The 26,361-nt window shown below is 42.0% G+C and overlaps 1 protein-coding gene across 2 annotated transcripts in view; it reads right to left on the bottom strand.

Moving 5' to 3' along the window:
- Positions 1–26,361, bottom strand: part of RPN2 (ribophorin II) — a 59,654-nt gene that overhangs the window by 26,020 nt on the left and 7,273 nt on the right. For both annotated transcript variants that reach the window (XM_036071967.2, XM_036071969.2), the window contains exons 3-9: positions 17,245–17,340; positions 16,507–16,682; positions 11,865–11,940; positions 10,744–10,878; positions 8,194–8,370; positions 6,595–6,713; positions 4,689–4,794 (exon numbers count right to left, since the gene is read on the bottom strand). In XM_036071967.2, the coding sequence (XP_035927860.1) occupies positions 4,689–4,794; positions 6,595–6,713; positions 8,194–8,370; positions 10,744–10,878; positions 11,865–11,940; positions 16,507–16,682; positions 17,245–17,340 (885 nt within the window). The remainder of the gene's footprint in view (positions 1–4,688; positions 4,795–6,594; positions 6,714–8,193; positions 8,371–10,743; positions 10,879–11,864; positions 11,941–16,506; positions 16,683–17,244; positions 17,341–26,361) is intronic.

Genomic DNA, 26,361 nt, shown 5'->3' with positions numbered 1-26,361 from the left:
AATGGGACTGTCATAAAATTAATATTGAATGAGATCAAGCAAACTGCAAAAGGATGCATACAATATACAAATTTTAAGAAGATGCAAATCAATGCACTATATTGTTTAAAAATACGTATATGTGTAACAGAAATACAGAAATATCTTACCAAAAAAGGTGGGGGGGGGGGGTAGAACAAATACATCAAAATATTAGGGTATGAAGGAGTTGAATGGCTGGTGGGTAAATGAGGATTCATTAAATTATTTTCTGTTCTTTTCTGTATATTTGAAATAGTCCAGACTAAAAAAATAAAATAAAAATAAAGTTCTATGGGAGCACAGATGAAGGAGAAACATTTGAACTAGACCTTCCAGCATGAGTAGTTGAGTGTATGAGCAAAGGAGGGGAAGAGCCTTTCTTATGGAGGGAAGCAAGAGTTGAGATCCAAAGACATGTGCACATCAAGCATATCTGAGGACCAGTATGCAGTCAAGAGCAGCTAGCACTGAGGGGATGGGGACGGACCCACACTGAAGCATGTGCACATGCCTTGTGGAGGACCTTCTACATCATTCTAAGGCGTGTAGACCTCACTTACAGGCAATACGAAACCAAAGAAATGTTTAACCCGGGGAACAATGTGATTTTATCATTCTAGCGGCACTTAGGGAAAATTAAATGGAAGGGGCAGAAATTGAAGACAATAGAGGGTGGGGAGCACCGACTCCCACCCAGTGCAGCTGAAAATCCATGTATAACTTTTGACTCCCCCAAACCTTAACTACTAATAGCTTACTGTTGACCAGAAGCCTTACTGATAACATAGTCGATAAACACTTATTTTGTACATTATACATATCGTGTACTATATTCTTACAATAAAGCTAGAGATAAGAAAATGTCATTAAGAAAACCATTAAGAGGGGCGTCTGGGGGCGCCTGGGTGGCTCAGTTGGTTAAGCGACTGCCTTCGGCTCAGGTCATGATCCTGGAGTCCCTGGATCGGGTCCCGCATCGGGCTCCCTGCTCGGCAGGGAGTCTGCTTCTCCCTCTGACCCTAACCCTTCTCATGTGCTCTCTCTCATTCTCTCTCTCTCAAATAAATAAATAAAATCTTCAAAAAAAAAAAAAAAAAAGAGGGGCGTCTGGGTGGCTCAGCTGGTTAAGCATCTGCCTTTGGCTCAGGTCATGATTCCAGGGTCCTGGGATGGAGCCCTGCATTGGGTTCCCTGCTCAGCAGGGAGCCTGCTTCTCCCTCTCCCTCTGCTTGCGTGTGCTCTCTCTCTGTCAAATAAATAAATAAAATCTTAAAAAAAAAAAAAAAAAGAAAACCGTAAGAAAGAGAAAATACATTTACAGTACTGTACTGTATTTGTCAAAAAATCCGCATGTAAGTGGACCTATGCAACCCTTGTTGTTCAAGGGCCAGCTGTAGTTAGAAACTCCCTTACCCATCTTGATAGAGAATATAGGGCTCTACCCAACTGGGAACACAGGGACTGAAGAACAAAGGGCTCATGCAAAAGCCATTCAAACGTGGAATCAACAGGACTTGGTGACTGACTGGAAGTCAGAAATGGAAAGAAAGAAGAGGTTAAGAACAACTGTGTCCTGGGATGCCTGAGTGGCTCACTCGGTTAAGCGTCTGCCTTCAGCTCAGGTCATGATCCCAGGGTCCTAGGATTGAGCCCTGCCATCAGGCACCCTGCTCACTGGGGAGCCTGCCTTTCTGTCTCCCTCTGCCCTAATCCCCCCACCCCCTGCTCATGCTCTAATAAATAAATAAAACCTTAAAAATAAAAAAAAAGAACAACTGTATCCTATGGGTATGGCACTTAAACTGGATATGTTGTTATTCAGACTGTGAAGATAGAAGGGAGAAAAGGTTTCAGGCAAAAAAAAATTTTTTTTTTTAAAGAGAAAGAATGAAAGAAAGAAAAGTCTGCCTTTTAATGTGTTCGGCTGCAAATAAGGACCCTTAATGAGACAAGCTAAAATTCAAAGGATCTAGATTTTAAAGGTTCAAGGTGCACACTACAATAGTTTCTATCCAAATTTTGTGTTAGTGAATGGACTAGGATCAGATGTCTCATGCCCAAAAAGGTCAGACATGAGGTAGAGAAAAGGCAGAGATGAGAGTTCCAGAAAATATCTTCCTTTCTGACAAACTTTAAATATAAGTGTTTAATCTACCTACGTTAAGTAATGCCCCACTTTTGAAAAGGTCAAACTTTCCAGCTGCCTTGTCCTTTCATTAAAAAAAAGTGAGTGTCATAGGAGCCAACTTGAGGAGCTTTCTAAAGGTCAAACCTGGGATAATGTGAGCAACAATATAAATGATGATAGGAAAGGATCATAACCTACAGAGTAAAATAAATTTCCATGAGCCCAAAGTGTTATAAATTGAGTAAGTAAATAAATGAAGACAGGGTCGGGAGAGGGATAGCTTTTTCTTAGAGTAGAATTCTATTATTCTAGTAGAATTCCAGTATCGCAAACAGTGTAAATTTCCTGGGTCTGATAATTATATAACAGTTACAAGACATTAACATTTGGGGAAGCTGGGTAAGGAGCATTCTTTATACTACTATACTTGGTTAAGTCGATTCCCACAAAGCATCAGATAAATGAGGTATAGTTTTCCATCCTTAAAACCTGAAAACTTGGGGCGCCTTGTGGCTCAGTTGGTTAAGCCTCTGCCTTCGGCTCAGGTCATGGTCTCAGGGTCCTGGGATTGAGCCCCATGTCGGGCTCTCTGCTCAGCTGGGAGTCTGCTTCTCCCTCTCCCTCTGTATGCTTGCTCTCTCTCTCTCTCAAAAATAAATAAATGAAAAATCTTTTTAAAAAAAGTTTAAAAACATTAAAAAAACTAAAAATTTCATTACTTTACATGGAAATTCTTCATACCATTTTTGCAACTTAAGATCAAAATTATTTCTAAATGAAAAAAACGAAACATTTTATTAAAAAAAGAAAAACGAGGGTGCCTGGGTGGCTCAGTTGGTTAAGCATCTGCCTTTGGCTCAGGTCATGATCCCAGGATCCTGGGATCGAGCCCCGCATCGGGCTCCCTGCTCAGCGGGAAGCCTGCTTCTCCCTCTCCCTCTCCTCCTGCTTGTGTTCCCTCTCTCGCTGTGTCTCCCTCTGTAAATAAATAAAATCTTAAAAAAGAAAAGAAAAACAATGGGCACCTGGCTGACTCAGTCAGTGGAGCATGTGACTCGATCTCAGGGTCATGAGTTTGAGCCCCATGTTGGGCATAGTTTGAGCCCCATGATGGGCATAGGATTTTCTTAAAAAAATAAAGATTAAAATAAATTTTTAAAAAAGAAAAAAAGTGAGTGGAAAATGACACCTGAAAAGTGAAGAAAAGAGTTCCAGAAAATATTTTCCTTTCTGACAAACTTTAAATATTAGTGTTTAACCTACCTATGTTAAGTAATGCTCCACTTTTGAAACAGCGTATCTTTATCTATTCAGGAAAGGTGCAGGACCACTCCAAGTCCCCCTCATCCAACAGAAGGCACAACAATTAACTAAGCAGATACAGCAAAGACACGGTGGCAAAAGCACTGAGAAATGACAGCTGAAGGGAAGGCCGGCTGGTGGGGCTGCACACAGCCCCGCAGCCACTATGCAGGCTGAAGACTCTGCAGGGCACGCTGACTAAACTGATCCTGGGCAGGGAATCCACCCAAGCACAGGCTGCATGACCTGAACAAGTTACTCTACCCGTTTGAGCCTCTTCTGTGCAATGATCTGTGCGTGTCTTAGGGTTGTTGTAAGACAAAAATAATGTAAGCAAAAGCACACACAACTAGGCTTCTTATGTCATAGGCCTTCAATAAAGGGTGCATACTGATGATCCTAATTCAGAATAAGAAGTGGTTAAACCATATCCATATCTTTTAACCAAACCATAAGTTTAAGAAAGTAGGAAAACATGTAATTCATCTTAAATAAACTTCTATGAAAAAGGTTAAAATGAAAGCCACGGTGACTGAAGGGGTATACTCCAATTAGCTGGGAAAACCACTAATGTGTAATACCTCACTCCTCAAGCATCAGATAAATGAGGCATAGTTTGCCATCCTTAAAACCACTTTGGATCTTCAACACAACTAGAGTTAGCTAAACATGAAACATGAAACACAATTCATTATGAAACTTACTGATTTTCGGGTCTCTTAGGTCCCCTCCCTCCTTGGGAGCTTTGTACTAGAACTTTGCTATCTCTCAATAAACTTTGCTTTGCTGCCCCCTACCCCCGACACACAAAAAAAGAAAAGAAACTTACTGATTTTCTTTTGTACTTTACCCAGAGAGCCTCACTACAGTATGTCACTGGATGCTTTTCGTCACCTACTTAGTATCAGGCACTTTTCTAAATCTATCAAGACCTACCACACAAAACATCATAATAAGAATACTTATGTCTCAGTGAAATTATAGGTGATTTTTATTTCTTCTACTTCCTAAATTTTATATGAGATACTAATACTAAATCATAATAGAAAATGAATAATTTATAAATAAAACTCACTATGATCAAGTTCTTGGCAAAGCGTAGTTTAAACCTACGCTTCTCTTAACATATTCACATTAACTTGGTTGTAAAATGAAGGCAATATACCAGACGATTAATGCTGTGTGCCTACTTGGTCATTTCCGTGGATTTAATGGGGATGACAAGAAAAGCACTTACCTCGACACTATTTGCAATATAACGGTTGTCACCTTCAACTTTGACAGAGAAGTCATAATAACCACTGGAAAATTTGACATTCATGAAGTTTAGTTCAAAAACATCCCTGTTAAGAATGACAGCAGGGTTAGCAAGAACTTACATAGCAAAGTCATGAATGTAACAAATGGGCTGCGCGTGACCCTCCTTGAGACAAGCCAGGGCTACACCACATCTTCACCTTTCAACTTCCCACCCAGCTGGACAACCTCCTGCTCAATCACAGATTATGGTGTGGGCAAAACTTCAGAGAGATCTAAAATGACCTCCTCTTTCATGTCTCTAAAGTCTTCTTTCCTTTGTTTTCTCCTCTCAGCTCATAAAATCCCACCCCCCTCGGGTAGACTTCCACAATTAAATGCAAAACAGTCTACAGTATGATCCCTATTATGTTTTTTAAAAAAAGAGAGAGACAAAAAAATAAATAAATAAATAAAAAATAAATAAATAAAAAAAGAGAGTAGAAATGTTCAAAAAGGTTGGTATAGAGCAGCATAATTGCAAGCAATTTTTTGTATTATTTCTACTTTCCTGTGTTTTGTGAATTTCCTAAAAATGACATATCTTACTTTTATGAAAATATCAATAACTTATTTTAAAGGGGGGAAAGAGTAGAAAATTAACTCTAACTATATAGCAAAATCCCAAATGTCTTTTACCATTCCACTCAGCATTCCTAAAAATGATTTTGCTTTTTAATTTGACATATTGCCTGTGTATCTTTATCGTTGTCTAAGAAATGCATATTCTTGGTGCACCTGGCTGGCTCAGCCAGTAGAACAGGCAACACTTTTTTTTTTTTTTTAGCATGCGACTCTTGATCTCATGGTCTAGAGTTCCAGCCCCATGTTGCACCTAGAACTTACTTAAAAAAAAAAAAAAAAAAAAAAAGCATATTCTCTCTAAAATTCAGAGTTCCCAGTCTCATTAGCTTACCAATTTAACACTTACCAAAGTCTCATATAAAAATTCATCCTCAATTCTTTTAAAATGTCCATAACAATATATAACCATTAAAAATAAGACTGAAGGGGCATCTGGGTGGCTCAGTCGGTTAAGTGTCTGCCTTTTTCTCAGGTCATGATCCTGGCATCCTGGGATCAAGCCCCACGTTGGGCTCCCTCTTTGCCACCAGCCACCCACCACCCCGCCCCGTCCCCGCCCGTTCTGTTCTCTCTCAAATAAATAAATAAAAATCTTAAAAAAAAAAAAAAAAAAAAGACTGAAGAAGATTTAATCCTATGGGGGAAATATGACACATTGTTATAGACAAAGCATAATCCTAATGCAATTAAAAATATATTTATTTGCATAGAACAAGGGCTGACAAAAAAGGACAACAAAATGTGGACAGGAGTTATCTCCAGGTGGTAGAATTATGGGTGATCTGTATTTTTTGTGTTTTTCTGTATTTCTTCTACAATAAACATGTATTACTCATACATCAGAAAAAACAGTATTAAATTTAAAACTGGCTACTTACATCACAATGACAGAGACAACTAGAAATAGATAGGGAAGGAAAGAGTAAAACTAAAACAAAATTCTTCTAGCTTAATTTTTTTTAAGTTTATTTATTGATTTTTCTTAGTAATCTCTACACCCAACATGGGCTTGAACTCACAACCCCGAAATTAAGATTCCCATGCTCTACCAACTAAGTCAGCCAGATGCCCCTCTCTTAGCTTTAAAAATCCTTTTCTTATATAACTATAGAATTTTGATATTAGTAAGTCAAATCTACCTAACCAAAGTTTAGGTAAATTTGGTTTGGGGGTATTTCATAATATCCATATTAATTAGGGTTATATTGGCTACAGGCAAAACAAGTCTATTGATACCCTTCAAAAATAAGCTCAAGACTTACCCTACAGGGGTAAAAGATGTCTTCTGGAGGACAATGGCTCTGGAAGCAACAGATTTAGCATGTTCTAGTTTAACAGTGGCCTGAGTCAGAGGCTGAGACAGAACATTGGTGACCTGCAACTAGAAATAAATTTTAAAATAATCTGTAGCAACAAAGGCCAAAGGAGTATAAAATTTTGTTTCTGGGGTGCTTTATCCACAGGGAGCCAGCTCTGCAGGGGAAGAAACACCTTATTTCAAGACACCTTCACTGACTTTGGCCTACGTTCTATCAGAAATCAGACACAGAATACAAGGAAATTGGTAATGGGATAGATTATAGAATGTTAGAGGTAGGGAGGATCTTAAAGATGATCTTGTCCAACACTCTCATTCTTCAGACAAGGATAGGCACTTTACACACATGCTCCTTTATCAATCATCTGAGATAGATGAAGAAACTGAGGCTACGTGGCCAGTTTAGTTGGTCTAGGACTCAAACCCCAGCCTATCTAGCTACAAAGCCAATACTTCTCCTTTGCTCTCTTAGCTGCCCCCTCCTGACTCATGGTGAACTATGTTAATCAGGTGATTTCTCACCCCAGCCTTTGCTGAGGGGGTGTGAGTGTAATCAGGGAGAGGAGAGGCAATTTTGAAGGACAGGACGCACTTCTTCAAGAGAATATGTGAAAAGGCCACTAAAGTAGAACCGATGGAACTCTCCTGTGTGGAACCCCAATGTTTAGACATAAATAAAATGCTAATTTCTTATGAAGATGTTAGCTTATCACTGATTTCCAAACAACAGCAACAAATGCCTCATTTGAGATGAAAACTCCAAGCGTATTCAAGATCTGTGCATTTTCTCTGTTCAGAGAGTCGCCATAAAAAAGCAGTCTCTGTGGGGTGCCTGGGTGGCTCAGTCGTTAAACGGCTGCCTTCGGCTCAGGTCATGATCCCAGGGTCCTGGGATTGAGCCCCCGCATCGGGTTCTCTGCTCCACGGGAAGCCTGCTTCTCCCTCTCCCACTCCCTCTGCTTGTGTTCCCTCTCTCGCTGTGTCTCTGTCAAATAAATAAATAAAATCTTTAAAAAAAATAAATTAAAAAAAAAAAAAAGCAGTCTCTGCTTCCTGCTGAGCGAGAGGGAGGGACGAGCTATGAAGAGGTAGAAAGACAGACTGCCAACAGCAGGAGAAAGAGACCTGGTGTTAAAAACTGTAAGCACCAGAATTACTGGGGAATTTAAAAAGCGGTCTTTAAATACCATATTTAGAAAGTGCTGGTACTGGAAAATGCCTTTTAGAAGCAAGACTTCTCTATACGTTTAGTGTTACGACGCCAGAAATACAATTCTCTTGCAATTAATTTCTCGAAAGACTGATGATAAAAAATCTTCCAGAAAAAAAAAACTTTTTCTGGATTGATCTGAAGGGTTCTGTGACTAGTTCACCCAGGGGCCATATCCCCAATTCCAAGCTAAGGGAAATGAGCCTTGCTCTATATTTAATGGGTATGTCCTCGGGGGGGTTACAATCAGGTTTCCACCAGTCCTTAGATTTCTGAGAGCCTTCCACTGGAAACAGCGATCAGGGCCACACAGTGTGGACATGGAAGTCATACCCGAAGGCTAGCCTGTTCGTGAGTGTCGGAAGGAGAGCCCTCGGGCACAACCACAACTGGCACGTGATAGCGATTCTGAGAGAGCGCAGCGGCCGCAGAGGCCACGCTGAAGGCTTCTGAGAGTGACTCAAAGTTCTTCTTGCTGAAGATGGCATTCATGAGTTGGATGACCTGATCCTGAAAGAAAAGGGAAATGCAGCTTGAGATCCTCCTCTGGCAGGAAGGCGGGAGAGCGACCCCTCGCTCCCCACTGGCTCAAGTCATTCCTTATCTGTTTCTAGGTGTTTGCATGGAGGATCTTTCCGCCATTAATCCAAATTGGTAGAGGGGAGTGGAAAGCAAATATTCTGCATTTAAGATTAAAACCTGGATTTGGTTGTTTTCTCCATCCTCTGGTTCAAACTGAAATTCACGCATTTATCTGTCAACTGTTTACTGAATGCTTCCTGTACAAATACAAGGTACCTTTGGAGAACTACAGAGATATGAAAGAATATTCCAAAAAATACATAACAGTAAATTATGTTCCAGATTACTATATGTGTCACATACCATGACAGGTGCTTTACATGCATGAACTCAAATCTTGACAAAAACCCTGAAAAGACTGATATTACCAATGTTTTCCAAAGGAGGAAACTGAGGTTAAAAGGTTAACTCCTACAAGTTACAACAGGAAAAGAAAAAAAAAAAAAAGCAAGATCAAAATTCACATGTAAATCTATTTGTCTCCTTCCAGAATAAAATATGTTCTTTCCTAATTCCTCTCACCCTCCCACCTAAGCTAACTTCCCTCCCAACCCCCCTCTGAGCAGTACACTGGAGTTAAGTTTGAATTCACAAGATGAAACCTTATAGCCAAAATGTACATTAGAAAGAAACTAAAATAACTTTCCATTAAGAACTAATGGACTGTTTAGAGAAGAAAACTAAAGGCAGTTTTTTTTTTTTTTAAATGGAACCTAAAAGGCATTATTAAAATTCTGGAGGTTGTTTGCTTAAGAGGAAACATTTTCCACTTCAATCAGTTTTGTTTTTTAAAACCTCCAATCTAACAAAAGAGCTCCCTTGTTCCTGACAGTGTTATTCACAGTCCACATGAAATAATTTTCTTTAATTGTACCAATTACATTTTTCCATCACTAGGCTGTTGACATGTTAAAATGGGTGACTGTTCACCAGAATGGTTATGTCAAAAGCAGTGACAGCAAAATTACTCCAGCCAAATACCTGGTTAGTAGAAGCTTGGGAATAAAGCAAGAAAAAGTTTAAGTTGTGTATGTAGAATATCACCAATTCATCTACTGTGCCGTGTACAGGAGAGTTCCTAAATGATTTGTACTGTAAGACCCACATTCCTGCACTTCACCCATCATAGAAATTAAGAGAATATGGTATCTCCAGATCTTCTACACTTAGGATGAACCAAAGACAACAGAAGAATGCTAATACATGAATAAATTACTAGGTCATATCCTCCAGAGAAAATATAAAATCAATTCAAATTACCCAAGACAGATCATTAATTACTATTTACTTGAAGAAACTCAGCACAGAACTCAAAATGCATAAAAGAAATCAAAGTTCTAACTTGGAACCCAAATCTCTCCTCCTAAAATTAAAACAACAGCAGCTTGTATTTTAAATCCTTTAGCTCAAGGGTTGGTAACCTTCTCACACACAAGGGGTACAAAGAGGGTCCAACTCAAAGAGACTTCCCACACACATTTCAACCAAAGGTTCTTTCAGGTTAACAAGCTCCTCTTGAGGGGGAAAAAAAAAAACACAAAGAGAAAAGAAAAAAGAATTAACTCTTGATAGATGTCTGGTAGACACACACGCCTCTCAGAGAACCATGTCAGTCAGCAAAGATTCATTCAGATTTAGCCATTGCCAAGGATGAGGTGGAAGGGAGGAGAACAGGGTACTTCTCAAGAGGAGGAGGGTTTGCCTGAGCCACCGACGTGGAAATCCCTCAAGAGACAAGCGGTAAGGAGTACCAGGAAGAAAAGAGGTGACACTACTGTAATACCTGTGTCCTTCTTGTCACCACGTCACGACGTACTCTCCCCCATTTAAAGCAAATGTCACAAGGCTGGAGGTCTACCACACAACACGCAGGAAGGAGAGAGCCTGCAGCGTGGGGAGACCTGGTTTAGGGACATCGCTACCACCTATTATCTGTGTGTCCCCCCACACATGTCGCGCTGCCACTCTACAGAGGGACCAAGTCTGACTGAGCATATTACTCAGATTTCCTATGGCGATCAAATGAGCCACACAAAAGAATGCTTTATAAACTGTAAAGTGTTCTAAGACAAAAATGATAAAACACTAAAATAATGCAAATGTGACACTTTGTTTACCTGTCCATTCCACAACCAGTTTCTTGAGGATAGGCATTACATCTGTTTCTCGTTTTCAATGCCTAACCCAAGACACTACGTGACTACACCCCAAGCCTAACTCAATACCCCCTTTGAAAAAAGCTATTCTTAGCAGATAAAGTCAACAACCCCTTTGGGTTACGGCCTGAGAATGGTTAGGTACCTCCTTAATGGATGGCTCAGTCCCCACGTGGTCCATGAGCTTGTAGGTGGCAGCCACAAATAAGGCTGTCGTTTCCAGTCCTTCTTCAAACTGGAGATACACACCTCCCAGTTCATCGAGGCGAGCAACAAGATCCTGTCACAACAAAATGGAAGCATGTTGGAAGTCAAGTGATAACAGAATGAGATATGCAAACCACTGTCACCCCAGGCAGTTTTGAGAAATCTCACTCTAAATCTGGAGAACCCCTCAGTCATTTAGTACTTTGTCAAATAAGATGCTGAGGCAGAAATAAAGTATATCCCACAGGCATCCGAAGAGAACAGTGTCTTCCGCAGCCCTGGGAGCACTCCTTCCCTGACCCCTGGTACTCAAGCCCAAGCACTGGAGTCAGGGCACTGAAGACACCAGGCTGCAGGGCACCCAGGAAGCATCGGGACACAGAGGGATTCCACGGCCATCCATCTGGATACAACCTACAGAGCAGAGCATTTCTCTTTCTCGTTCAATGCTCTAAAGGATGGAGAGACACATGCACCTCTCCTGGGCAACACGATAAGGCAGTGGACATGCCTGTGGGGCACCCAGTGAGGACACTGGGTGGACTGCCTGACATCACAGACTATGTAGTCCATGAGAGCAGTCTCTGAGCAGCAGGAGGTCCCAGGCAAAGGAAAGGATCAAGTCATAATAGAAACACAGTGACCACTTGCTGAGCACTTATTATATACCAGGTACTTTAAAACCTCACTTGTTCCTACAACACCATTTAAGGAATTGAGGCTCAGACATTAAATAATTTGTCTGAGATTACAAAGAAATAAGTAGCAGAAAAAAATACCTGAATTTCAGGTTTGTTAGGCTCTAAAATCTGTGGACTATGAACCTATACCTACAAAAGGCTAGAAAAGTAATTTGTCGCCTAAGTGACAGTGTAACTATCCTACCCTAACGAATATCCCCCAGGACATATTGCTCTGATACAAAGAACGTAAGTGTGCTATGGATATGAAAAGAAATGTAACTGGCCAGAATAAGCCATGCATGTCTATCTGCAAGACTCTTCTAAAGGGTTTCAAAGACAGGAGCTGGGAAATTAATTTGGCGAAATAAATTCACACCTCAATCTCCTCCACGATGCTCCTCAAGTCAGCCTGCTGGGACAGGTGGGATGCCGTCTGCAGAGCCTGGACCGTTCTGGAAGATAAAGGGTAGAACCCCAGTGAATGTCAAGTCTCATCTCCTTTCATCTGCTCACTCCTTCCTATATGGGGACGCTTTCAGGAATATCCCTCTCCTGTTCTTTAGAAGTATAAGACAGCCTCAGCCATTAAGGAGCTTAATTACAATCCAGTTGGGAAAGGACGTTACAAAGATCCTAACAGCAGGAGAAGGCAATCCAGGCAACGTGACCTTAAGTAAGTACTGTGGGCACAGAGAAGAGACGGAGCACAACTTCACCCTCCTCTAGAATCTGTTTTGTTCTTAGTGGCATCACATACAGAACACTGAGTAAGACTCACTTAGGTTTAGAAGAGAAAAGCTCTTCGGGAGAACAGAATTCGATTCAGCCCAGGTATTTGGCATCCCCGTGTTGCACAACACACCATGCTAGGCAGAACTTAGCTGCCTATGAACTTTCTACTAGAGTGAGAAACTCTAGGACCAAAGAAATATTACGGAATCTACATTTGCAGACTGTTGGGTAGAATTTGGAGCAACTTTTCTGAAACCAGATCTGTGTGCTATGAACAGGAAGCCTTCAGTAAACACGTGCTGACTGTTCGATACTCGTGCGATCCTCACGCTGCTGCGAGACCTGAAAGTCACTCACCCTTCAGACAGCAAATAAGATAAAAGAAATTAATTTATTCTCCTTTTCTTTCCCTACCATTTATTTCTAATTATAAAAGCACATATTTGTCAAAAATTCAAGCAATACATTTTTTTTTTAAAGATTTTATTTATTTGACAGAGAGAGACACAGCGAGAGAGGGAACACAAGCAGGGGGGTAGTGGGAGAGGGAGAAGCAGGCTTCCTGCTGAGCAGGGAGCCTGACGCGGGGCTCGATCCCAGGACCCTGGGATCATGACTGAGCCACCCAGGCACCCCTAAGCAATACATTATTAAAGAGGAAAGTTAAAATTCCCTTAACACCTACCCCTAAAAGATAATTGTTTTCCAGCTTCCTAACTTAATAGCATAATGTATATGTCTTTCTGTATGAGTACATGTAAACGTACTTCACGCTTATGAACCATGACATAGTACTGTACTGCCTGGATGTACCACAATTTACTCACTGACTCTCCAGTTGATACACCTTTACGTTGTACTAGGTCATACAGTTCTGTTAACAGGCCTCATTCATAGCTCTATTTTTTTTTTTTTTTTAAAGATTTTATCCATTTATTTGACAGAGAGAGAGCACAAGTAGGCAGAGTGACAGGCAGATGGAGAGGGAGAAACAGGCTCTCCGCTGAGCAGGGAGCCGGATGTGGGGCTCGATCCCAAGACCCCAGGATCACGACCTGAGCCGAAAGCAGCCGCCCAACGGACTGAGCCACCCAGGTGGCCCTCATAGCTCTATTTTTAAATTGAAATTTACATAAGAAAATTAACAATTTGAAAAATGAACAATTCAGTGGTATGTAGTATGTATCTCACCACCTCTATGTAGTTCCAAAATGTTCCCATCAGTCCAAAAGAAAACCCTGTGGCCATTGAGCAACTTCTTCCCAGCTTAATGGGCACAGTCCCTGGCATCCCCAATCTGCATCTGTGTCTATGGATTTATCTACTCGGGATATCTCCTATAAATGGGATCATACACCATGTAACTTGTGTCTGGCTCCTTCCATTTTGCATCACGTTTCCAAGGCTCACTTAGGTCGTGGTGTGTGTCAGTACCCCATTCTTTTTATGGCTTGTTCATGGAGTTGCATCCACTGATGAATGTATTTCTGTAAGATAAACTTTGAGGGTAGAATGTGGTAGGTATGCACACATAAGATTTTTTTTTATTAGATTCTATTCTCTTAGTGCAGATAACTTGGAAAATAGAAATGGTGCTTTTTCTGGGTGGAATGGAGAAAGCAGAGGACCCCTGGTGGTTAAGCAACTGCTGCTCAACCCCAGAATGGTCCCCTATTTCCCAAGAGGTGACGGGGCCTTTGTGTAAAACCACCACTTGTCCATCAAGTCAACATGCTGGGGAGTGGACAGAGAATCTGTCTGCTTCCGTTGAGATCATAACCATTTAGATTCCCTCTGTGGAAAACTAATCCCGTTAAGAGGACAAGCTAGAAAACAGAGCAGTTACAGTTCATGGGCAGGGAAGCCCCAAGCATTCAAAGACTCCTAGGGGATGCTTGTTGTTAAAATGCACTAGAGAAAATGAAACCTGAACTTCCAAAAAGATAAAAATCCCACATCTGCCCGTGATAAACGCTGAGCCCAGAAAAGGCTGCTAAGATAGCCGAAAAAGAACTTTTCAATTAAGATATCATTTTTCTCTTTAGAACGAGTGAATGTCATTCTGGTAACAACTTCAGAAGTTTTTAAGAATGAAATTAATCCACTTAGCTTTTGAAAAGTTTTGTCACTGGCTTTAATTACTTACTCTCCAGTTGGCAATTTCTTTCCCTCTGGAGTACTTTATTCAAACACTAAGAAAACCGATCTTGTCTTGCTAACATACAGCAGACGCTTTAAAGAAATTGGGTTATGAGGGACCACAATGGCATCTTTTCAGATGGTTCATTCAAACCTAGAAATTTTTTTCTCCATTCTAGACAAGTTTATGAACATTCATATCCTAGAATAAATCCACTTAAATGTAGAAGGCCCATTTAGAAGTCCTAATTTATATCAGATTTCCTTAAACAGGGCAAGGACAAGTTGGTAGTAATGTTATACAAGGCATCCTGCTAGTTTGATCTTCACAATAATCCTATGAGACAAATATCACTGTACCCGTTTTACACATGAATACACTGAGGTATAGAGGGATTACATAGCCTGCTCGTGGTCGCAGACGTATTAAGTAGAAGGGTCTGGATTTGAACACAGTTCTTTCCGATCCCAAGCATGTGCTCTTTCTACTGGCAAGTTTTCTTCAAGAGAATAGAAAGATCAAAGTATAGTTTCAGCCTTTATTTACTCTTTGTGGGGCACCTACCATGCATCACACTGTGTGAGCACCACAAATAAAGAGGCTTACAATCTAATATAGAAATGACTACAATACAACCAAGGAAGTAACCAGCTTCCTAAGAAAGGGACCTAGGAAGGAAGTGCTCTAGAGGAGGAGGAGCTTTTGTTGCATGCCCACTAAGACCCAGACACTGCGTTAGATTCTTCTCATGCATTATCTCATTTAATCCTGACATTTGTTCTGTGATGTAAGGATTATTGGTCTCCTTTTATAGATGAGGCTCGGGGAGGTTAGTGACTAACCCAAAGTCACACAGCAAGGAAGGAATAAGGCTGGTGTTCAAACCCAAGTCTAACTCCAAAATGGATACGGATATACTTCCTTTGCACTTTTTCCTGTTCTGGGATTTTGAGGAAGGAGACTTTTTTTTTTTTTTTGCTTGGAGGGAAATGGAAAGATTCTGTTGTAGAAGGTGGCATCAGATTGAGGCACTGACAATGGAGACTAGGGATCTCACTGGGGATCCTTGGAGATTCCCCCCCAAGAGATTATGAGAGGAGATCAAAATAACGTGATCTAAAACTGAAGGACAGCAGTACTTGACTAGGCAAAGTGTATATAAAACATCAGCCCCAGGAAAGATAGCCCCAAAGTCACTGATGACTGACCATGTGACAATGAGCAGGGTGTAAGTGACAGAGAGAATGCAACTGACTATGAGCCCTGCCCTTAACAAAGCTTCCAGTTTAGAAACATTTTGATCTTACTTAGCCAAAACAAAACAACACCCCCACCTCCCCCAAAAAAACTCTGGGAAACTGAACTATTCTGCAACAGGGAATTGGTGTCACCAACCTATTGCTAAACAATTAACAGGAGGCCAGGCGCTCTACCCTCTTTCAGGGGTTGCAACTGAATGGGGGGACACAAACAAAACAAAAAATATATATACCATTTTAAATGAGGAGTTTCAGTGTTACAGAAAAAAAAACTACATATACTATCACTTTAAAGTTTAGTCAACGTCCTCAAGTCAATTACAACATTTAAATTTATAACAAAGAGGAAAATTGCTCAGAGTTCCTTTCCTGTAAGGTGCTTCTCCTTCCCCTAAGCCTTTTGCAGAGTAGTACAGTCTGATTGCTAGAATGCTCTCCCCTCTGAGCATGCACTTCTCCCACCAGATGCTGTCTCTCACAACTTCAAGGGATCCCGTAAGCCCTCCTCCAGGGCAGAGCCCCCACTGCCAACAGCTCACTGGGCCCTGGCCAATGCTCAACAAAAGATGCACGCGGCTTGCTGGCCTCACTTTCCCTCGGTTATCTCCTAACCCTTGCTGCAGCCTCTCACCTCAAAAACAATTCTGTCTTTATGGGGCAGTGTGTTTATGTTCGGACTCAGTGTCGTGAGGACCACGGTGTCCAAGTGAGCCCATCAGGACAGGGACCTTGCCTGCCTCGGTTCAATACTGCGTCTGCAGCACCTGGAAGAGCACACAGCACATAGCAGGTGCCCAGAAAAGATTCGCTGAACCAGTGGATGAACCCTCTTCAGGACAGTCTCTGCCACCGAAGAAGCCGGAGAAGCGCTCGACACGATGACTTACGCTAACACAGTCTCCTCCTTGCTGAGGCGAGCGGTAAGGGCACTGAGTGCTTCTTGGGAAGCCAAGGGAAGGCCAAAGCCACTGAGGGCGGCCACAGCGTGGTAGATCTGGGTTACGGATGAGTCTTCGCTGACAGCTGCCAGGAGCAGATCTTTGGTCTCATTTGTAACAGAGATCTAAGAAAGGATTGGCAGACACAGAGTTTCAGAACAGGTGCTGGCAGTGGGTGACCAACAACATGCAGAGTAACCGCCAAAGTCACACCACCCAGCGGCACACCATCGTTGCCCCTCAGCTCCTCAGACACCAGAATTCAGTGTCTGTAAGAATGCAGCACAACGCTTTTGAAAAGATTCTGGCAAGTCATGTGTCTGCTTCTATGGCTCCCCTATGTTCAATAAAATGGATTTCCAGAAATCTGGTATGAGGGGCATTCTTCCTTTACTTTGAACATTTTTAAAATGTTAAAGGGAGATGGAAAGAAAAATCAAGGCTTCCCAGAAGAGAGGCAACTATAGGAAAAAGTTATTTAAAAGCCACAAAAAGTGAAAACTCGGGGGCTAAAAATAAACTCCATTTTCTTAAGAAAAACAAAATCATAAGAATGGAATTTCCACCCACACTAATGGATTCTCATTGTTAAAAAAAAAAAAATTAATCTGACACAACCCTCCCTCTTTAAAAAAAAAAAACACTTTATAGTTCAAAAGTAAATATAAATGTAGAAGTTAGACTCACCTCGCACCCTGAGAGGGCCTGGCTGGACTGGGCTGCATAGAAAAGGGAGTCCACATTGGCCGGATCAAGGTTTGACTTAATGAAGGTGCACGCTTTCTAAATAGGGGTGGAAAGTCAGTGATAAGTGGTGATATACACAGAGACTGGGAAAGTGTACATGCTTTTTGATGACAAAATTCTAAGCAATCTATGATGGCTTAAAGTATGAGCTATACAAGATTTCACGTTTTAAGCAGGTATTTTCCTTAGGACACTGTGTTACACAAAATTGCTGAGTTCATGCCAAGAGCAACAAACCTCAAGTACTTTAGTCCTTCTGAACCCTAGAAAAAAAGGAAAGAAACCGCTTCCACTGACCACCTGCTCTGGCCATAACCTGTGCTGTTTATGATGCTCTTCCTCTTAATGAACACATAAGGACCCTGTGGTAGATACTATCATTCCCATTTAACAGAAAAAGAAACTGAGGCTTGGAGTAGTAAGTTACCTGGTAAAGGTGACAAAGCTAAGTGTCTCCTCTGATTCTAACTGTACTGGGGTCTCCACTTAGATGTCTCCAAAGCTAAGTCAGGTTCAGCACATCTAAAATGAGCTTGAAACCTTCTGTTTCTGCACCTGGACTTTCTAGCTCCGGTATAGGCACCACCACCGACCCAGCTACCGGAAGCAGAAACCTGGGAATCGCTCTTGACTTCTCCCTTACCCTACAGGACTAGTGAACTTATCTCCCTTCTCGTTTTTCAAACCCAATCCCCATCCTCTGGTTTCTCTCATTGCCTTATTTGAGGCACTTGCCATTTCTCACCTAGACTGTTATAATCATCTCCTAACTGGTCTCAAGCCATGTAGTCCATTCTGCATACTGACTGCTCAAGGTGATCTTTACAAAATACAAATGCAACCACGTATCAGAACCCTTGAGTAGTTCCTTACTATCCTCAGAACAAGAGTCCAAGTTTCTGAAACAGCATAAAATGCCCTCATGACTGACATTCACTTTCAGGGCCAGCTTCATCACCACACCACCTCCAACTCCCAAATCTTACCCTCCATCGTGCTCTGGCGACCCAAAGACACTATGATCTCGCCTTGGTATGTATGTGACCCTGCTATTCCTGCCGCTGGGAGCACCTGTCCTTTGCCCCTCCTGTCTGCCAAACCAGATCCTATCTTCATCTCTGCTCAGGTGTCACCTCTTCCAAAAAACCTTCACTGACATTCATCCCAAGTTAGGCCAGGTGCCCTCCCCCCCCGAGTGCTCCCCCAAAGCACTTACCATATGGTACTAACTACCTCCCTCCATGACCAGTTACGTAAGAGCAAAGAGTTTGGATGAACCCCAATCACAGGGCCTGCCACAAAGCAGGCACATTATAAAATCCACACTATTCTTATTGTATCAAACTCCAAGAAATATTATTTAATAGTTCTATCACTAAATATTTTGATTGAGGTAACATAAAAGTCACCTATTCATAATTAAATGGCAATAAAATAGTTACTGGTGGGTGCTTCTGAGGAGTAGGACAGAGTGTAGGGCAAGGGGGGCCACATAACAGGTTGCTGCTTTCCACCAACAGCTGTGCTGTATTATCTGATGTTTTACTGTTTGCATGTGCTACTTTAACCAAAAATCTACTTTTTAATTTTATGAATAAAATTTAAATGGCAGTCTCAAAACAAATGAGTTTCAACCAGAAGTTCGAAAGAAACCAAAGAAAGAAATACTTCACCCTGCACAAATCAGGGATCTGAAGAGAATAATCTAGTTAAGGAATCCTTCAGCAGACTGTAGGTAAGCTTAAGACACGTGCTTTGTCGCCATCTGGTGCTTTAACAATAGAACAACAGCATCCAAGACCCCTAAACAAGGATTAAGGTCATTGCTGCCATAATGTGTCAACGCTGTTCTAAGTGCTTGATGTGCATTTCTCACTATGCATTAGGTTCGCCTATTATCTTACGTTTACAGACAAGAAAACTGAGGCATCAGAGAGGCAAAGTTACTTATCCAAGGTCACTCAGCTCTTAATGGAGGAGCTAGAATTCAAACCCAGGCAGCCTAGCTCCACAGTCTGAGCTGTACAACCTCTGATTTGTCCTGGAAGAAAACCAGCAACGTGCCAATTCTAATTCTTTGCCCAGACAAATCAAGGTAAACAGTACGAGCAGTCAGTGGCCTCAAAGCTCCCAGTGTCAACTTGGTTTTAACAGCAGCAACAGAAGAGAAGAACCCGGGAGACACACCCTGGACACTCAGTAAGCCCATCCACTGCTGAGGCCTCAGCTGGCTACTTCCAGCAGTTTCTAACTCTGACTTCAGCTGCCCTTATTCCAGACTCATCTTCCCAACTGAAGCCTGCAAATCACCCCCTAAATGTCCATTCCCTATCTGCTCCTCTCCAACTTTCTGAGCCCTCTATTAATACTCCAATTATCTATACATCCTCCTGAGCGAAGAACATCAGTGCTTTTCTCAACCCATTCTTCCCTACAGTTCCCCGAACAGAATCAGGAGCCAAAAGACAGCTAAATCTCTCTCATCTGCCCTTACCTCTCCCTTATTTCATCCATTAACGTCTCCCAACTACTCTTAACCCCTCTCACACCACGCTCTGTAATCTCACCAGACTTTTGTTGCCTTGTCGTGCTATGGAGGCATACCCAGGCGAGAGCCCCCGCACCAGGTCCTTTGTAACCAGGCCCACCTTTTTCTTATGCACGTCTTACCACACTTCCCCCCACGCCTCTGCTCCAGCTGCCCTGGACAACCCACCCACTGCCCCAACACCCAACAAGCACCTTTAAGCCTCCAGGCTTAGTACAGGCTCTTCTCTCCATCTGGAAGCCCATCCACCTTGTCAGTTCAACTTCTCCCTCTCAACTGGTAACTCCTGACATATTAACAAAACTCAAGACTTCTTTTTTTTTTTTAAGACTTTTATTTATTTATTTGACAGAAAGAAAGAGAGTGAGAAAGAGAGAACAAGCAGGGGGAGCAGCAGGCAGAGGGAGAAGCAGGCCCCCGGCTGAGCAGGGAGCCTGACATGGGACTCAATCCCAGGACCCTGGGATCATGACCGGAGCTGAAGGCAGACACTCAACTGATTGAGCTACCCAGGCATCCCTTCAAGACTTCTTTTAAAATAAACTTTCCTTGATCCTTCTACCTACTCCCACCCCCCCATCTGCTACCTTCTTTCTCTTTCTACCAGCAAATCTCCAATTGGAAAAGCCAAAGCATACTTCCCAGTACTCCCTCCCACAACACTGGACAGAACTGATCACTTCCTCATTCTGAAATATTCCCTCCCTTCCCTTCGAGGATTCCCCTGCACTCTCCTGGCTCTTCTCCTACTCTCAGCTGCTCCTTAGTTTCATCCTCTTCTACCTGATCATTCAACAGTGGAGTTTTTCAACTCCTTGGCCCACTTCTCATCCATCTTCTCTCTCCCTAGGCAATCTCATTCATGCCCACAGCTTCATCCAGAACCTCTAGGCAGACAGTCTCAGATTTGTACCCCCAGCCCAGACTTCTCTCAATGGCCACTTATATGACTCAAAGGCACTTCAAGCTCAACATGTTTAAGACCAAATTCATGGTCTTGCCCACACAAACCTAATTCTCTTTCCGTGTACCCGTCTTACAGAATGGCCCAACCATCCACCTGTGCAGCAGAAGTTGGAAGTCTGGGTGTTACCTTTTGCACCCTTTCTGCATTCAGTCCTGCCCCATATTCCCCTGCCAAAGTCTGTCCTCTACAGAACAGGAGAGAAACCTTTCCAAAATGAAAATGGATCCTGATACTTGCTGCTTAAAATCAACTGCTCTTTAGAGAAAAAGCAAACATTTTCCTGTGGCTACCGAGGCACTGAGACTTAGCCACTACCTTCCCCTCGGGCTCCACTCCTCTCTCTCCCATTATCCGGAGCTCCACATGTGGCCTCCTCTCAGTCTCTCAAATGTAACCTACTCCTTGCCTGCACAGGACCCTTGCCCCTGCCATTCCCCCTGCCTGAAGTTCCTTCCCTCCCTAGTCTCCCAGTTAACTCCTCCTTTCCCTGCAGAATTCAGATCAATCATCCCTTCCTTCACTTAGTAAACAGCTACGGAGTGCCTACCACATGCCAGGTGCTACTCTAGGCACTGGAGATGCACAACAAATAAAATGAACAAAGTCCCTGCGCTCAAGGAGCTGTAATTTAGGGGGCTACAGAGTGAGATTTAAGCTCAGAGATTTCCTCGGAAAAGCCTTCCCTGACCAAGTCAAAGTCCCCTATTTATAACACCATATATCTCACCTTCATAAAACTTACCATTGTTACAAATATTCATAGATCTACTTGATTATATGACCAATGCCTATCTCCACTATTAGAGTATACATTCCAAGAGGGCAGAGGCTCTCTCTCTCTCACTGTTCAACACTGAATCCCCAGCGCCTAGCACATAGCAGAAACTTACTAAGTATCTGCCGAACGACTAAATTGTGCAGCAGCCAGTCCCCTGTCCAAGGTCGGGGCTTATAGTAAGCTTTCCCAGCAGACAGGGTGAGCAAGCTGCTCCCTCTACTGGACTCTCACACTACCTGTGTCTGGGACCTTCCACACACTAGGAGTCCCTTTGCACTCAGCACCTGGTCTCGCTATCATGGTCCCTGTCTTTCACTAGATAATGAGCTGTTGTCTTCTCTGCACTTAGCATAATGCCTGGCACATAGCAGACGCTGCGTAAGTAAATTACTGCCCGAAGGAATGTCTGACTGTCTGCTCTCCCCAGCAATCAGCTGAGTACCTGGCCTTCAGCAAGCACTCAGTACTTGTTGAACAGTACAAATATATTGACCTTCATAAGTGCTCACCATGTACCAGACACTGAGCTAAGCGCTTTATACTTTATCATCTCATTTAATCCCCATAACAACCCTGTAAGATAGTTATCACCATCCCCTTTTACAGATAGGGAAAGTGTATGATTGACAACCCGTATACACGGCCTAATGTTCACTGATTTCAGTCACTCGAATACTACATCACAATTTTTGCCGTAGTATATATCCTATTTACTTCATATTTTCAGTAAAATGAATACAAAACTCCCACCATTGTTCTTAAATCTTATAGAAAGCTAAGCAATAATATCTATAAAATCATCATTCTCAGGTGCTTATGGTTTTTAAATACACATGTACAGGGGCGCCTGGGTGGCTCAGTCGTTAAGCGTCTGCCTTTGGCTCAGGTCATGATCCCAGGGTCCTGGGATCAAGCCCCGCATTGGGCTCCCTGCTCAGTGGGAAGCCTGCTTCTCCCTCTCCCACTCCCCCTGCTTATGTTCCCTCTCTCGCTGTGTTTCTCTCTGTCAAATAAATAAAATATTAAAAAAAAATACATGTACAGTACCTGACTATTAAAATGAAAGATGTTCACTCTCCGTAACACCTAAAATCAACTCTCATTCCACACTCTGCTGTTCCTAGAACTGCCTTCTATTCTCAACTTCTTAGTAAGCCCCATTCCTCTTGGTTTTGCTGCTAAAATCCCTTGTGACAAAATAACCAAAATCTCCCCTAAGGATCTATCTCTGAGAGCAACCAGTTCAATGCATCTAGCAGGACCAAAGGAGTTCTCTCTGCTCCGCTGAAAGCAACAATAATGGAGCAGGACACGCATCACCACATGGAAGTAGCAGTAATGGAGACTGTCCTCAATGGATTTATTTAGTGTGACAACCAATAAGGCAATTCAATAGCCTGAAACTTGCATTCAACTCCCTTCCTTCCATTGCTTATAACGCACACATTACACAATCACCACAGCACCCTCCGTAAGCGACTCAAAGAGTGAAGTATGTGATTAACCCATTTATTTTCTGATCAACAGGCACATTTGAGAGCTTCCATTTCTAATAAGCTAACGTTTACAATTCATTCAACATTATTTGTTCAACAACCTGTGTGTATTAGACATCAAGCAATAGGGATGACAGTGGAGAAAAAATGTCAATCAATGTACATTAACCCCACTACTATATAATAGAGCTAAGAGCTAATATTTAGTACATACTCACTACATGCCAGCACCATGCTAACTTCCCTAACATACATCACCTGCAAGCTATTATTATTATTATTATCTCTATCTTACAGATGAGAAAACAGATTCTGAAAGGTTCAGTAAGCTGCACAGGTCACTCGGTTGTATAGTTCTGAAGTCAAGATCTTGAAACCAAGCAGTCTGACTTTAGAGTCTGTTTTATAAACATAAAGCCATAGCTGGCCCAACCATGCAATTACCCCCAATCACACTGCACTGCAGCTGTCTGGATAGCTTCAGTCTGTATCTTCAGCCCTGACCAACATCCCTTCAAACTCAGTACATCAGCAGGGAACACCTCTAGGAGTATGTGTTCAACCTAAATCCATGTGGAACTCTCAATCATGAGACAGAGAAAAAGGCACTGCTCTAGCTAACGTGAGAGCGGCTCACTCCTCCATGATCCCCCCTAGACTGAATCCTACAGTTCCACAGAAGTTTGAAAATGACCAGTAGAAACCACTCTCCTGCATTCAAATCCACCAAAATTCAACCTTAACCTAATATTCCAATTTTATCTCCTATACCTCACAATACAAAACCTCTACGAGTCAAGACTGCTCCACTCTGTGTCTCCCAGTTTGCTCTCTCTTGTCCCCAGCCGTCCCCCCTCTATAGACACTGCAGCCTTCTGTACATTGCAGTATCTGCACCAGGCATTGTCTGAACTCACCTGAATAGATTATAAATAGAAGCAAAACTTTTTAAATATTGATGATGATAATAATAATAACTACCACTTGAAGGGCGTTTTGTGGACCAATCACTTACTTGGCATAATATGATTTCACTTTATCTTTACAATGATCCAGTGAGGAAGGCATCATAACTCCCCTTTTATAGAGAGGTGGAACCAGAATCAAAAACTTGGGCAACGGGCACCTGGGTGGTTCAGTCGGTTAAGCCTCTGCCTTCTGCTCAGGTCATGATTCCATGGGCCTGGGATCGAGCCCCATATCAGGCTCCCCGCTAAGCAGGGAGTCTGCTTCTCCCTCTCCCTCTGACCCTCCCCCCCACTCGTGCTCTCTCTCTCCCTCTCTCGCTAGCTCACTCGCTATGCACTCTCTCTCCCCAATAAATAAATAAAATCTTAAAAAAAAACAAAAACAAAAAAAACTTGGGCTAACGAGCGCTGATGCCTGTACTCTTTCTTTGGAGAGAAACTAATTTTACTCAGGAGGATTCACCTACAGGATTTATAACAGGGTAATCACAAGGAAAAGTCTGTTTCCTTAATACAGTCATGCATAGGAAGGAAATACTAGGCAGAAACAAGAGACAGCTGTCAGGAAGAAACCTGAGTAAGTGTGGACCTCATACAGCAGGGATTAGCAAATTTTTTGCAAAGGACCACAGAGTAAATATTTTAGGCTTTTTGGGCCAGATAGTCTCTTTAGTAACTACTCAACTCTATTGCAAAAGTGCAAAAGCAGTCACAGTCAATATATAAATGAGTGGGTGTGGCTGTAAAACTTTATTTACAAAAAACAGGCTTCAAGCTGGATTTGACTCTGGGGGCCATAGTTTGTCAACAGTTCTGCCATATGGTATTAAGATGATGGCTGGCAGGGGCGCCTGGGTGGCTCAGTTGGTTAAGCGACTGCCTTGGGCTCAGGTCATGATCCCGGAGTCCTGGGATCAAGTTCCGCAACAGCAGGGAGCCTGCTTCTCCCTTTGGCCCTCTCCCCTCTCATGCTGTTTCTCTCTCTCTCTCAAATAAATAAATAAATAAAATCTTAAAAAAAAAAAAGATGATGGCTGGCAGACATCGGCCAAATTACTTAACCCCTCTGAACTTCCATTTCCTTCTCTATTACAGGATAATATTTCTGACCACTTAGAATTAAGACAATTAACTCAAGATAATATATCCACTGTACCCAGCATATATAAGGCATTCAATAAATCAATTGTGATTACTGATTCTAGTCTGGAGCAGGAAATGTAAAAATAAGCCTAAGACATCAGAAACTCTCAGACTGGTGGATCACATAAAATCGAACAAAAAACACACAAAGACATTCTGAGCATCAAAAAGAATAACAACTGTTATTACATGTCAACTATACTTCAGAAAAGAAAAAGAAAAAAAAAAAGAATAACAACTGCCATGGATTGCAAAACATTAACTGGGACTACCAGTTCTGGCCATGGCAGAATTATAGGTATTGAACTTACCCTCCTGCCATAAATAACTATACGAAGTTGAGACACTGGACAACAGACAGTATAAGGCTGTGATACTTAAAGTAAAAAGTATGAAAATGATAGTACAAATGATGGGAGTTTAAATAGAAATATGTTGTTATAAGGTTCTTTCATTATTCGTGACATAGCAAAATAATAATTCAAAGTAGACTGTGGTAAATTCAAATGCATATTATAATCTCTAGAGCAACTACTAAAAAAAAAAAGTAGAGCTAAAAAACCAGCAGAAGAGATCAAATGGAATAATCAAAATTTATTCAATCTGAGACAGGAAAGAAGGAGGAAAAAAAATAGCTAGACTAGTAAAAAACAAATAACAAGATGGTAAACTTAAACCCAACAGTATAGTTACATTAAATATAAATTGACTAAACTCCCCAACTAAAAGACAGAGATTGTCAGACTGGATTAAAACAACAACAACAACAAAAAAACAAGTCCCTACTACATACTGTTTACAAGAGATAGGTTAATCTGACAATACCCAAATCCAATGATCCAACTTTATCATAACTAAAAGTGAAACAACCAGGTATTATGCACCAATGACAGGAAGTACATAGCACCACCTATGAAATATTTCTGCCAAGAAAACTAACCTGAATATAATTAAGCCTCAAGAGCTAACTATCCACTTATATGAATAAAAAATATAGAAAGTAGGGTGCCTGGGTGGCTCAGTTGTTAAGCGTCTGCCTTCGGCTCAGGTCATGACCCCAGGGTCCTGGGATCGAGCCCCACATCGGGCTCCCTGCTCCACGGGAAGCCTGCTTCTCTCTCCCACTGCCCCTGCTTGTGTTCCCTCTCTCGCTGTGT

Source organism: Halichoerus grypus, chromosome 10 (genome assembly GCF_964656455.1).
Source record: "Halichoerus grypus chromosome 10, mHalGry1.hap1.1, whole genome shotgun sequence".
NCBI classification, from domain to species: Eukaryota; Metazoa; Chordata; class Mammalia; order Carnivora; family Phocidae; genus Halichoerus; species Halichoerus grypus.
Note: the sequence above shows the minus strand (reverse complement) of the source record. Positions and strands in the feature narration are given on the sequence as shown.